Source organism: Pectinophora gossypiella, chromosome 22 (genome assembly GCF_024362695.1).
Source record: "Pectinophora gossypiella chromosome 22, ilPecGoss1.1, whole genome shotgun sequence".
Taxonomy (NCBI): Eukaryota; Metazoa; Arthropoda; class Insecta; order Lepidoptera; family Gelechiidae; genus Pectinophora; species Pectinophora gossypiella.
This window is the reverse complement of record NC_065425.1, coordinates 4,261,755-4,276,619: the sequence shown is the minus strand read 5'-3', so window position 1 is coordinate 4,276,619 and position 14,865 is coordinate 4,261,755. Positions and strand designations below refer to the sequence as shown.

The window sequence follows — 14,865 nt, the reverse complement described above, 5'->3', positions numbered from 1 at the left end:
CGGCCATAAGGAAACCGTTACATACGGTATTTCATAATAAATAAAGCTAAATGTCAATAAATCTAAGCTAAACACTGACTTGACCTGCATTCCCCACGATAACCCGATTCGCATCGTTACACGCCCCAACGTGTTGGATGCAAACAAAAATGCGATAACTAAAATGTGCCGTTCTTGGATATTACGTTCCTAATGGGAATGTTCACGTTGTAAAAACTCTTTGGGTCGTGTACCATCACGAGCATTAATACGTATACACTTTGGTACCATGTCACATTAACTTTTTTGACAATTTGAACTACTTATAAGTCTCACTAAATGTCAAAGTTAGTGCGACAGAGTCCTAAAGTGGGTACATTATATTGCTCATGACTGTACTAGGTTCAAGATAAATTGCGTAATTCAGATTACTAAATAAAGACAGATCTAAAACTAACGATAAACATTTTAATTTTTCTACTAAAGTTATTTATGAATTTTATTCAAGAAAAACGTTATGACAAGTCCGACATTTTATCACATTTTTCTATGACGTCACAGTGTGCTTTTTCATACAAATTGCGTATAACTTTGCGCCTTCGTGCTTTTATTCCTAAAGTGGAAACATTCCCAGGAAGGGCACATCACTGGCGATAAATAATCAGCACTTTATTTTGTTACATAATGGTGCTGATTCCAGTAAATACCATCTTAATTTTATTTTAAGTTATACTTGTCATTTTCTAATCCCCTTAAAAGAAAAGGGACGGGTAATCGACAGGCATAAAATTTATGGAATACAAGTCAATTTTATGCAATTTCTAAAACAACCTTCTAAAAAATGTTCATTGGGCAGTAACCCTTCAGAATTAAATATTATTCTATTAGGCTATACATTCATTTTAAAATTAACATTAGTTAATCATCTGCCCCATTCCTTTTCGGTGGATAAGAAAATGACAGGTATAACTTAAAATAAAATTAAGATGTGTCGTAGGAATCGGGGCCAATGTGTTTTTATGTAATGTGTTTTTAACATGTTAGACGGCAAGCGGTAAAAACGAGATTTTTCTATGGACTGTCCAGACATACGTATAGTGACACTACATACACTTTTATAATTCTACCCTCTGATTTTTTTTAGTCTCGCCTAAGCGAACTTTATATATATATTTTATATTAATTTTATTGCCAAGTGCCAGGACATCTTTAGAAAAGGTTTAGTACGATCTACTCTGAACCGGCGTGCGTGTATGAAGCGATTGATGAATGTGGAGGAAGCAAGAGAAGTGTGTCAGGATCGAAGCAAATGTAATTCTATAGTTTCTTCTTACCCCGGTGAGAAATATTGTTAAGTTTATGTATGTATGTAATAAACATCGCCAATAAAATCTCAAAACCACAATTAAAAGTGCGATCGCATAAAAAGAAATAAGCGTTGAATAAAGAAAATGTCCGAGTGTCGTGTCATCACACGGACAGCGAAATCAAGAAAGCGAGACCTGACGCATTCAACAGAATCTTAATTTTTTCAGACTTCACAAACGCTAAAGATCACTGATATACACACATTATGTGTGATATTTGACGTTTTAAATGTGGGTCGTTCTTCTTTTTTATCGACAATAAAAAGACATTTTCTCGGTATATCGGATTTAACATCTTCAAAATTATAACGGCAATAAATATTTTAAAACATCATTAAAGATATATCGATAGAGGACTACTTAGTATAACATACTTCTCTTTGCAGGGGCATTCCAAAATATATTGTGACAGATTGGCCCATTTCATCGGAGACAGCATTTCGATTTAACACTTCTCACAGAATTTTGTGAAAAACAATCAAGCAACTTTAATCACCATTCGAGGAACCAATTTTGCTAGTATTTTATTTATTCAATTCACAATATAAGCTTACAGCTAACGCCAAAGTACTTATATGTTAGTCAAAATGGATGCATTATACATTAACATAGGTAAATGTATTAACATTTAAATTTTACATTTTAATACTGCTTTCGATCCTTAGAGTATAATAACTATATTTTTGGACAATGGAAATAAAATTCTAAAACATATAACTTATCAGAACGAAGGACAGATCATTGTTGATAAAAACGAAGAACGACCCATATACCAAATCACTGTATCTTTTCAATTATTTGGTACCTGGGTTCAATGGGGGACTTTCCAGGCCAAGTTCCTCAAAAATAATATAGATGGCCCTGTTCAGATTTAACGTGATAATTAAATTATATATTTTCTCATTACCCGGGTGCGGTCACGAGTACTAATATGTATACACTTTGAAACCACGTCACATTAACTTTCTAGACAAATTAAACAGTAAGTCTCATTAAATATCAAATATGATAGTGCGACAGAGTTCTAAAGTGGATACGTGATATTGCTCATGACTGTACATAATTTTTCAAAAATATAATGTAATGGCAAAAGCATTGTGGATTGATATTTGGATCAGATTGTGTATAGAATTATGTTGCTACCTATATTGCTCCTCTTTATTTTGATCAGAATAATAATGGGTGGAAAATGTGTTGTGCTAGGTGTCATAAAAAGCGTCATCATTTATACCTAAAAATAAAGGTAAAACATGCATATGTCTGATATCCATGAAATTAGAAAGTTATCTATATTTTTTTTTCTCTCGTGTGGGTTGTGAAGTGGATTACCAACCTCATCAACCCATATAACAACCAACCACCATTTTGTTTTTAGGGAAGGTAGTCTGGAAAGTCTCTTATTGAACAAAATACGCGTTTTGACAAAATCGCAGCACACGATTTAAACTCCCTCTAAGGTGTACAATGACAAGTTACCAGCCCTTTACCTATAAATTGGTTAATCACGTTAAATAAAAAAGGTAATCGCTTGGTCGGATTCTGCGACATGCCGAAGGTTCGCGCCAAAATTCAGAGCACAATAATTATGACAACAACAAAAATAATTCAACTTTATATTTTTCACATTCGTTCAGAACTCTTATTGTATAGGAAATCAAATTTTATTATGTTTTGTTTAGTTATTTATTATACAGTGTACTGTCGTACGTAATTAGGGCTTTTCCCCGTCATTTATTGACAATTATCTGTATGAGATAACTTATCTTTTTATTAATAATATTCAACAAATGTTAATGATTGTTGTTCTTCTTATATGTCCTTTTAGGCATCTGTTGCTACTAGGGTTCCCAGTAATGGCCTCCGTGGTCTTGTGGTTTGAGCGTTGAACTCGCGATCCGGAGGTACCGGGTTCAAATCCCGATAGGGACACATCACGAAAATCACTTTTTGATCCCTAGTTTGGTTATAGGACATTTCAGGCTGACCATCTGATTGTCCAAAAGAAAGATGATCCGTGCTTCGGAAGTTACGTTAAGCAGTCGGTTGGTTCATGTTACTACTTACTAATGTAAGTTAGTAGTCGTTACATGAGCTCAATAGCAATCCTGACACCAGGATCTCCTCACCTCACAACCCACACGATAGAAGAAGGGTTCCCAATTGGGTAACTTAGTTTTACAAATAATGAATGTATGAATAAACACTTTATTGCACACACAAACACAAAACAGATACGACATTGGACTGGGAACGAACTAAAACCATAGAACGCGTTCAGGTAGTTATCTTCCCTAAAAACTGTCAGAGATTGTGTCATTTCTCTGATTGACCATCTGTCACCATACAGTTAATCGGTTATACGGTTCAGGATTTCGTTTAGTATTCGGAGGTTGCATAAGTAAGTACACTCAGTAAGTCGTATAATTCGGCATACAGTTCCGAGGTATAAAATACAGATAGACAAGCTAGTTTTCATTAATACATTGTTTTAAGTTTACGCTGTTATTATCATAATTAAAGCACATAATAACGGGTTAACGGGTAAGACTCCCTCTCTCAGGGAGACTCATATCCCCATTTAAACGCGGTAAGAACCCGTTATTATGTGCTTTAGTTTTCATTAATGTTTGAGACTGGATATAGAATAATGAATACTGCGTTTAGAACGGTAACTCCCCGCCTCGTACCAACCACAGCCGAGCTACATTTCCCCTACCCCCTCTGGAGCTTGATTTATTCTAGATGGCCTTAGCGGCTAAGGAGGAAGGGAGAGCGCGTGTAAACTATTTGTCTCACTCGCATTTTCCGCGGTATGGCGGCACACGATAAAAATGAGATTTTGTATGAAATTTATATTTCGCAGCGTCAGGGTTCGTAGAGGTCTCCCTGAAGAATTTGTTTCAGAACAATAAGGCCGTCCATTGGTTCTGTTATTTGTTTTTACAACTGTTTGTATGTTGTGTTTGTGTGCAATAAAGTATAATTTGATTTGGTGTGCTTCGGGATTGCTACCGACATAATGTAATACGTAATATAATATTTTTTATCTTCGATACCATTATATACAGGGTATTAGTAACATCGTAACGAAAACTTTGACAGATGATACAGGTCATGATTCTTGAGTTGACATCAAGTGGAATTTTCCATCGCAAAAGTATGGGACTGAAAATAATTAAAAAGCACTAAAATTTTCCGACAGGAAATTTCATTTGATACCAACTCAGAATCATGGTCTGAATCATTCCCATCAGTATTCGTTACGATGTCACTAACACCTATCTCCGAACTACCTCTTACTTAGCTCATTGACATTCACATATATATGTGAAAAGATACAGAAGTACCGACACTAATTTCACCACTTTCCTCCACAGAGTGATTTGCCTAGAGCAGCATAAGACGGTGTACGTGCCAGAGCCCAGGCTGCAGAACGGGTTCCTGAACCGGCTGGAGCTGCCTGACGGGGAGACGGGGCCCGCCGCCATCCGCAAAGCCGTCTCACGTAACGGCATGGAGACCTACGGCAAACCTATTGGTAAGCTTCTTCTATATTGTGGGTTATGGTGTGGATAAGAAATAAATGTGTATTATTATCTGGAGGTCCGGATTCGATTCCCGATGGGGACATGGTCGAAGTCACTTTGTGAGACTGTCCTTTGTTTGGTAAGACTTTTCAGACTTGAATCACCTGATTGTCTGAAAAAGTAAGATGATTCCGTGATTCGTGCACGTTAAGCTGTTGGTCTCGGCTATTAGCCGTAAAAACACCTTCACCATCCCGCAGTGGAGCAGCGTGGTAGAGTATGCTCCATACCCCCTCCGGTTAATTGAGGGGAGGCCTGTGCCCAGCAGTGGGAAGTATATAGGCTGTTTATGTTATGTATATTAACTATGAACTACAAAAAAAAGTTTGACCACAGTTACTTATGACGTCGTACATGTGTATTATACAAATTCCATTGACATCATATTGATAATTATGTTTTCTAAAAAGTATCTCATTTGACTAGATTGTCCTCTTGCTTATTGCGTGCCCTTTTATTTCAGACAATTCAAATGTTAATGTCAAATTTTGCTCTTTCTTTGTATAGGCATCGAGGACTCAGTGTCCCTGGACTTGGTGGTGATGGGGTCTGTCGCCGTCTCCAAGGAGGGGTACCGCATTGGCAAGGGTAGAGGTAAGTCTAAACTTGTCAGTATACTAGTCCCTGGGAGTGGTCCTGTTATACAAACTCTAATAGTAGGGAATAGGGGCGTACGATAAGCTGCAAAAGTCCAATCAGTTTCTTGCAAAGTAATAAATTAACTGGTTGCACTTAAGACCTGGTTACATGTGGTTTCTGTAATAGACCAAAAACACGTACAAAAACATACTAATGGTTCATAATTTTACCACTGTTTACAAATAATTCGCTGGGCTCATTGACTAAACTTTTGCTCTTTGATTGTACATTGACCAAATTGGAGATGTCCTTAGAAAAGGTTCAGTACGATCTACTCCGAACCGGCGTGCGTGAAACGATTGATGAATGTGGAGAAATCTAGAGAAGTGTGTCAGGATCGAAGCAAATGGACTTCCGTAGTCTCTGCTTACTCCGGTGGAAAATAGGCGTGAGTTTATGTATGTGTATATCAGTAACATGTGATGTGATGTCCGCAGGCTATGGCGACTTGGAGTTTGGCCTGATGATGCACATGAAGGCAATCAAGCCCAACACACTGGTCGCTACCACTGTCCACGATTGTCAGGTAAGATAAACTTAACAGCTATCTAGTTAGAGCATACTTTCATAAACTCATAGACGTAACATCTAATGGCGTTGCCGAACTATCGATACTATCATCACACAGCAATACTATCGTCACACACACTGCGACCTCCGACGACCTCCGTGGTCCAGTAGCTGAGAGCTGGGCTCACGATCCGGAGGTCCCGGGTTCGATTCCCGGTGGGGACATACCACAAAAATGACTTTGTAGTCCTAGTTTGGTTAGGACATTATTGGCTGACCACCAGATTGTTCGAAAGTAAGATGATCCGCGGTTACGAGGTTAATGTACGAACCCTTACCCAGGGATATGGGTGAAGACCTCAACGGTCGCAGAGGCGGAGATGGGAGCCATCGGTACGGCAATGCGGGACGGAAGGGGCAAGTCACAGGGACTGTAACCTGGAACCCTGACAGAGGGCAGCAGTAACTGTCAGTACTATTCAGAGGCGGAAGACAGGCTTTGAAATATATAATACGCTGGGCGCTATCCCACTCGCGGCAGAGTACTGCCGGGCGGAAGGCAAAAGGGAAACCACTGCTTTATTTTCCCTAAAAAAAGTAGCATGGAGAATACACCGACAAGAGTAGCTCTTAAATTAGTGATGCTGATGATGAAGGTTAATGAATCTTATTAATTTATTAGGTATTCGACACCCTGCCCGCCGAGCTGTTTGGACCGCACGACGTGCCCATTGATATCATCGTCACACCAACCCAGGTAACAGTCATGAGCAATATCTCGTACCCACTTTAGAACCCTGTCATATTTGACATTTAATGAGACTTACGGTTTAATTTGTCAAAAAAGTTAATGTGACATGGTTTCAAAGTGTATGTTTCAAAGAAAATTAGATTTCAGAAAGACCCTGAGGCCTCAAACTGGATGACAGCGGCAGCGGCGGCGGTGCGGGGACCGGCGCTTTCAAATGCTAAGATTTAAAGTGTTCTCGATGGCAGTGGCGCGGGGGGCGGGGTACGAGCGGTGTGCTCTAGTCGAGCGGTGTCTCTGCGTTTGAAACTCGCCTATTTGTTTCCTTTGTTCATTATAGGGATTCAGATCTTTTGCCCATAATAAATCGTACGAAACAAAAGAACTACAATCGAAAATGCGTTGTCGCCGTTTCGACATCGCGTTCATTTGAGACACAACTCCATACCGCCGCAACACCGCGCGATCTGGCCGCTGTCATCCAGTTTAAACTCTGAGGGGGTGAGGAAAACGCCCGATACTAATCGGTGCGGGGCGGAGAATTACCGTTTATACGTAGTATTATTCTTTGCTCTATGCTTCCGGCTAGACGAGATACAAGCTAAGCTAAATAATGTTATCTGCCCTCAGGTGATAGAGACGCAACGCATGAGCCAGCGGCCAGGCGGCGTGCTGTGGCACTTGCTGTCCAACCGCCGTCTGCAACTGATGCCGGTACTCGGACAACTGCGCGACATTGAGATGCTGTGAGTCATACATTCCTAGCATAGACCTCGTATTAGTGACATCGTACCGAATACTGAGGGGATGATTCAGATCATGATTCTGAGTTAATATGAAGAGACATTTTCCGTCGCAAAATTATAATTTTTTTTGTTTTTTTTTTTCGACTTGACATTAACTCAGAATAATGAGCTGAATCATGTCACTTACACTCTGTTCAAGTACATACAGGAAGCCATACAAGTAGAGTAGGTATGGGTGTTAATTTCACCGTAACCAAGGGGGGGGATGGTTCTGAGTTGATATCAAGTGGAAGTTCCTGTCGGAAAATTAATTAGTTTATTATTTTTATTATTTTCAGTTTTATACTGCGATGCTTAATTCCACTTGATATCAACTCGGAATCGTGGTCTGAATCACCCTCCAAGTTTTCGTTACGATGTCACTAACACCCTGTATAAACAAACAGACCCCTCTCTTTAAAAGTGTCCGCGGCGCATCTTGTCACTAAGCAACGGCGTGTCAAGATCGAATTTAGTCGTAATGGGCGCAATGAGGACACTACAACCGATATTTATTCGTGATTACAATGTTTTATTCAAAACAGTACGCTATATGCAGGCCAGTGCAGACCAACTAGGTGACTGCGAACCGAATTTCTTTTTATTTATAGTTATACTTTTATGGTGCATTTCAATACATTATGGTGCATTTCAATACATTGATAAAGAAATCGAGTGGAATGCTATATTATGTATACCTAGACTTCGAATACGATTGGTCATTGAATTACTCCTGTATTTTCTCCATTGTATCTTGTGGGGTCAATTGTGACTGCAAGTTGTTTTTTGAAAACTTTCTTTGTGGCTCTGCCCACCACAATAGGAATTGAGGCTGTGAGTTTTTTGTATTATGTGGGTAGTTTTATCCGTAGTCATTTTAAAAGTGGAATTAAATGTTTTTGTTTTTAAAATATACTTTTTTAAATTAATAAATAAAAATAATAATAAAAATAAAATATTTTTTGGTTGCGAGGTCAATGACCAACGTCTTCAACGTATTCTATTATGTTGTCCCAACATCAACGGTTTATGTTAGTGCGCACTAAATAAATGGCCATCTTTAACACTGCTCTCGTTTCTAATATATATGGGCAATAATAAGCTAAAATATAGGGGTTATGTATAAGCGCACTAAAGATGATGTCCGTCGCCCACAGCGCGGGGCGCGCGTGCACGCTGAAGGAGGTGGACACGGACGTGGAGGACGGCGCCGCGCCGCGCCCACGGCGCATGCGGCGGCGCACGCGCTCGCACAAGAGCCACAGCGAGGGGGAGGTGACTATCTATACATATCTATTTTTTTTTTTTTTTTTTTTATTTATTTTATAAAAAGGTACATACAACATTACAGTGTAATCCAATGCGCTGTATGACGAGAAAAAAAGACAATATAAAAACTAATATAACACAAAAAATAAACAATGAATGAAAAAAGAAACAAAAAGAAAAATAAGACTATGAACATGAAAAACAATAAAAAAAAAAATTACAATTTCAAAATTAATTAACAAATCTTCTCGCAAAAAGCCAAACACTCTCTCCATACACTCCACCATCTGTCAGCGAACACATCACAATGTGGTGTCGATTCCAACATTGCGGAAAGGAGACGCAAAGCACGCATGAGAGGTGAATTCGCGTGAGACACAGTGCGCGCACGCGGCACAGCCAACAGCTGGTGGCTGCGTGCTCTCTTGTAATTGTCCGGAACGAACAGCCTACACGAGTCTTGTATGTCTTGTACTTCCCGCGCACTACCGTGCTGCTTATGATAGCAGCATACAAATGCACATCTTTATACTTCCTGCGTAGCAGCACAGAAATAAAAGTACTTTTATTACTTTTATTACAGTGATATCTCTCATCTTGTGTAAGCTGTATAAACTTGTGAAAGACTGCCTCGGCAGTCTAATAGTGGAGCGTTGGGCTCACGATCCCGAGGTCCCTGGTTCGAATCCCAGTCAACCTAGAGGTGGTCCATTTTATTCTGGGTCGAGTTTCCCTTACGTTACGATTGAAAAACAACATTTATATGTATAATTTTTATTTACATTTAAACTCAAATTCATATTTATTACAAAAACATTTGTAAGTAGGTACGGTCACGAGCATTAATATGTATACACTTTGGTACCATGTCACAAAATTGAACTGTAAGTCTCACTAAATATCAAATATGTTAGTGCGACAGAGTCCTAAAGTGGGTACATTATATTGCTCATGACTGTACACGTGACGCGTACTTTATCAAGAACTTGTTCCCAGGGCAACACGACAGAGGGCGAAGAAGGCAAGTCCACGGGCAAGCCCCGCCGCACGGCGCGGCGCCGCAACAGCAACAAGTCTGCCAAGGAGGGTGCTGAGCAGAAGCCGCGCCGCCCCAAGCGCCCGCGCCCCGCCATCGACTTCTCTGTCAAGGTAAAATGTTGTTGTACTGGGTGTTAGTGACATCCGAACACTGAGAGGGATGATTCAGACCATTCTGAGTTACTTCCTGTCGGAAAAATCACGAAAATTTTAGCTTTTTTTTAAATTATTTTCCGTTCTATGCTTTTGCGACGGAATATTCCTCTTAATATCAGCTCAGTATCATGGTTTTCATTACGATGTAACACCCTGTACACGTACGTACACATGCATCGAATAGGAGTAAAAATTATAATAATAGTTTTTCATTAATAATAAGAATAAAATAAATTTATTGCCAGTAACAAATTCTAAGTAATTTTCACCAGGTCCGCTAACCTAATCTAAAGATTTGCCAGGTCCGGCTGTTTTTAAAAAAGGCACTGCCTGTCTTGGCCATCCAAACCACGAAGGGAAAACCACAATACAGGTTAGGTAAACCTCCGAATCGCATTTCTTAGGAATGTGGGTTTCCTTACGATGTTTTACCGCGCTGAGCACGCTATAATTATAAGGATCGCGAAATTGGTTCGTGCTGGATTGCGACCTCACAGTAGTCAAGCGTTCTTCTAAAAGGGCCTAAAAATTATATTATTCACTGCTCTGGGCAAAGGCCTCCCCCATGTCTTTCAAGCGGTGCCTAAAAATTATAATAACAAAAAAGAAATAACTTGCCCATTGTTTCATACGACAAGAGTGGCTTGGAACTCTTCCCACTGTATTTTGTTTCTCTCTCTATCTGTAATCAAGACCAAATAAATTAAAGCAAATACTTATTAAGATGTTGATTGCAGATTTCGAACATAAGCCCGAACATTCGAGTCCGCGATCTGAAGCAGGCGCTATCCGAGCGTGGAGTCAAGCCGCAGATCATGGTGTGGAAGGTGAGAAATATTCATTTATGCAATACCAAATACTAAAGGGGACGAACAACTATGGTGTATGGAGAATTCCAGTTGATATTATTCAGAATCTGGTACGGTAACTCTGTATAGACAGGGCAAGCTAAACCAAGAAAGAAAGAAAAAGAAAGGCGAAAGTAGGTGAAGTGGAAGTTTATTACTTCTACTGCTAGGCACAGGTCTCCCCTCAGTCGCCGTTTACCAGAGTTTCATGATTATGTATTTATTTCAGGGATTCCGCGGTTTCTGCTACTTGCACTTCTTCAAGCCTGGACCACAAAAGGTAAATACTTTGACCTCTTTTGATTCTATCAATAGTAGCGAACAGACTGACAAAACCGCCATGACTCTTAACCAAATACGTTTTCCCCGTCCCAGGGCGAAGGCGACAGCACTACAACTATAAACATGGAGAGCGTCCTCGCAGCTCTCAACGAGATGTCAGTGGGCGGCAGCGGCGGCGCCGACGAGCCGCGCGACGACAAACCGCGCCTGCTGACCGTGGAGCCCGCGCCGCCCCGCGCCGCCGCCGAGCCGCAGCCGCAGGAGGTAGGACCAGCACCCTAGGTCGGCACCAGCCGCGCCTGCAGCCCGTGGAGCCCGCGCCGCCGCCGAGCCGCAGCCGCAGGAGGTAGGACCAGCACCCTAGGTCGGCACCAGCCGCGCCTGCAGCCCGTGGAGCCCGCGCCGCAGCCGCAGGAGGTCCCTAGGTCCACCAGCCGCGCCCTGCAACCCGTGGAGCTCGCGGAGCCCGCGCCGCAGCCGCAAGGAGGTAGGACTCTCCCCGTGGAGCCCAGCCGCAGGAGGTAGTACCAGCACCCTAGGTCGGCACCAGCCGCGCCTGGAGCCCGTGGAGCCCGCGCCGGCCGCAGGAGGTCCCTAGGTCGGCACCAGCCGCGCCTGCAGACCGTGGAGCCCGCGCCGCCCCGGGCCGCAGCCGCAAGGAGGTAGTACCAGCACCCTAGGTCGGCACCAGCCGCGCCAGTCCGTGGAGCCCGCGCCGCCGCCGAGCCGCAGCAGCAGGAGGTAGTACCAGCACCCTAGGTCCCAGCCGCGCCACCCTGGGCCGCAGCCGCAAGGAGGTAACCAGCAACCTAGGTCGGCACCAGCCCGCGTCGCCGCCGAGCCGCAGCCGCAGGAGGTAGGACCAGCGCACCCTAGGTCGGCACCAGCCGCGCCAGTCCGTGGAGCCCGCGCCGCCGCCGAGCCGCAGCAGCAGGAGGTAGTACCAGCACCCTAGGTCCCAGCCGCGCCACCCTGGGCCGCAGCCGCAAGGAGGTAACCAGCAACCTAGGTCGGCACCAGCCCGCGTCGCCGCCGAGCCGCAGCCGCAGGAGGTAGGACCAGCACCCTAGGTCGGCACCAGCCGCGCCTGCAGTCCGTGGAGCCCGCGCCGCCGCCGAGCCGCAGCAGCAGCAGCAGAAGGTAGTACCAGCACCCTAGGTCCCAGCCGCGCCGCCAGGAGGTAACCAGCACCCTAGGTCGGCACCAGCCGCGCTTGCAGCCCGTGGAGCCCGCGTCGCCGCCGAGCCGCAGCAGCAGGAGGTAGTACCAGCACCCTAGGTCCCAGCCGCGCCGCCCTGGGCCGCAGCCGCAAGGAGGTAACCAGCACCCTAGGTCGGCACCAGCCGAGCCTGCTGCCCGTGGAGCCCGCGCCGCCCTGGGCCGCAGCCGCAAGGACCAGCACCCTAGGTCGGCACCAGCCGCGCCTGCAGTCCGTGGAGCCCGCGCCGCCGCCGAGCCGCAGCAGCAGGAGGTAGTACCAGCTAGGTCCCAGCCGCGCCGCCCTGGGCCGCAGCCGCAAGGACCAGCACCCTAGGTCGGCACCAGCCGCGCCTGCTGCCCGTGGAGCCCGCGTCGCCGCCGAGCCGCAGCAGCTGGAGGTAGTACCAGCTAGGTCCCAGCCGCGCCGCCCTGGGCCGCAGCCGCAAGGACCAGCAACCTAGGTCGGCACCAGCCCGCGTCGCCGCCGAGCCGCAGCCGCAGGAGCCTAGGACCAGCACCAGCCGCGCCTGCCGCCCGTGGAGCCCGCGCCGCCCCGAGCCGCCGCCGCCGCGCCGCGCTGCCCACACAGCCGCACCTGGAGTCCAGGAAACAAATTACCTCCTGCGGCTTGTTATACTACTTGTGAAATACAGGGTTCACCGTACCGAATACGTAGGGGGATGATTCATTATGGTTTTCATTATGGTTTTCCTTAAAAATAATTAAAAAAAAAAAAAAAAAAATTTGCGACAGTAAATTGCCGAATCATCCCCCTCAGTATTCGATACAATGTCACTTGACACAAGCCCTGCTCACAGCCGCAGAGATGCAGCCGCTAGAGCTACATACATGATTCATTGCCAAAGGGGCGGACGGGTAATCGACAGGTATAAAATTGGAACACGTCAATTTTAATGCCTATTTTATTTGCCCGGGTTATTCATGCATTTTAAAATTAACAGTTGTCAATCATCCGTGCCTTTTCTTTTCGGGAGATAAGAAAATTATATAACTTAAAATAAAGTTAGGAGGTGTATGCAGGAATCGAGACTAAACGCGTAAATATCAACAATGTGTTTTTTAATCGCTTCCAGACCACCTTAAAGACTAACATTACGATTGTTAACATTATATTCCCACATATATTTTTTATCCGATCTACATGAAGTCGTGTTTTGTTGCAGGTCCACTGATTCCCTCGGCGCGCCCTCGACTCGACACGACTCTGATCCACGCAACGATGTCGCTTACTGCACACGGACTGACGGACCTCCTCATTCCGACTCTAATTGTTTTAAGGTTGATTTTTCACGCCGGCCCGCGAATTAGCATTTCTCTATTGCGTATTTTATTGTTTAGTTTTTGAGCCAAGTCGGCTGCATATTAAGCAATAGAAGTTAAAAAGCTCGACCGGAGAAGCGAAGGATTTTAGTTGACGTCGGCATTATGACGCTCGCTTGGTTTTTGTTTATATTACTTGCATTCGGGCCGGCCCCTAGTGAGCTATTTGAAACGCGAAAGTCTTAAAAGAATGTTTAGTTTCTCTAGTCTAAAATTAGCTATGTAATTTTAAAACGGCTTACTTTATTTACGATTTCTCGTTTCAATGCGTACTTTTAAGCATTCTTCCATATTAACTATATTAAAGAAGCTATATTTTTAGTATAAAGATAGCATAGAACACTGAATTATATATTAAAGAGATATTTTTTAATACTGTAAGGTGCTTGAGAACGGCATTCCAAACTGCGTTTAGAAATTAGTTTGGAAGGATTTGATTAGTGTTAAGAGTATTTATTTACACAACGCTAGTTTGGGGCGCCGTTCAGGTCTTGTTGTATATTTGTGCCAACTATAAGTAACTGCAAGTAATACTATAATCTCGTGTATACGGTGTAGGGCCGCTTAACGTAAATAATCTCCTAGAGCTAACTTATAACATATCGATTATAGTAAGTTGGTATAAATATTATCTCAACTCTAAGATTGTCAGTTACTTTTTCAGTATTAGGTTAAACGTAAATTTAAGACTCGAAAAGTAATATATTCTTGACATAATAAGATGAATATTTAAACTAATATATATTTTAGAGTTGTGTCTATCGCGCAATATTGGTCTCTTTTAGTGTTTAAAACATAAATATTGTATTTTATATAGAAGGGTCAATTTTATTGATGTATTTTTTGAAAATTTTCGTTGATCCTGGCAGCATAATAGATTGAGATACCTTATTAATATAAGCGTTTGTCTGTTATAGTTTCTTGTAGTACACTTGCACTGAATGTGCCCATAAGATGTTATATCTCACGATTTTAGCACTATGAAATATATATTTATGTATATAACTTGTTAACACATGTTTACTTGTTTATTTTGTATTCTTATAACGTTGGGATAGCAAGCATGGATGAGTTTTTTTGTTTTGTATTTTTTTAAATAAATCTATTAAACACTTA

At 43.0% G+C, this 14,865-nt stretch overlaps 1 protein-coding gene across 3 annotated transcripts in view; it reads left to right on the top strand.

Moving 5' to 3' along the window:
* The window catches only part of LOC126377106 (methenyltetrahydrofolate synthase domain-containing protein), a 23,110-nt gene extending 8,245 nt beyond the window's left edge, over positions 1 to 14,865 (top strand). Inside the window, exons 3-14 of one of the 3 annotated variants that reach the window (XR_007567788.1) lie at positions 4,724 to 4,884; positions 5,441 to 5,527; positions 6,010 to 6,098; positions 6,765 to 6,839; positions 7,461 to 7,576; positions 8,773 to 8,890; positions 9,881 to 10,033; positions 10,816 to 10,905; positions 11,156 to 11,206; positions 11,302 to 11,512; positions 11,655 to 11,695; positions 13,593 to 14,865. Coding sequence is in view for 1 of the 3 variants with exons in the window: in XM_050024766.1 (XP_049880723.1) it covers positions 4,724 to 4,884; positions 5,441 to 5,527; positions 6,010 to 6,098; positions 6,765 to 6,839; positions 7,461 to 7,576; positions 8,773 to 8,890; positions 9,881 to 10,033; positions 10,816 to 10,905; positions 11,156 to 11,206; positions 11,302 to 11,472; positions 13,593 to 13,601 (1,120 nt within the window). In the remaining 2 variants the exon portion in view is untranslated. Of the gene's footprint in view, positions 1 to 4,723; positions 4,885 to 5,440; positions 5,528 to 6,009; positions 6,099 to 6,764; positions 6,840 to 7,460; positions 7,577 to 8,772; positions 8,891 to 9,880; positions 10,034 to 10,815; positions 10,906 to 11,155; positions 11,207 to 11,301; positions 11,555 to 11,654; positions 11,696 to 13,592 lie in introns of all 3 variants that reach the window. The other 2 variants (XR_007567787.1, XM_050024766.1) reach the window with 2 other exon arrangements.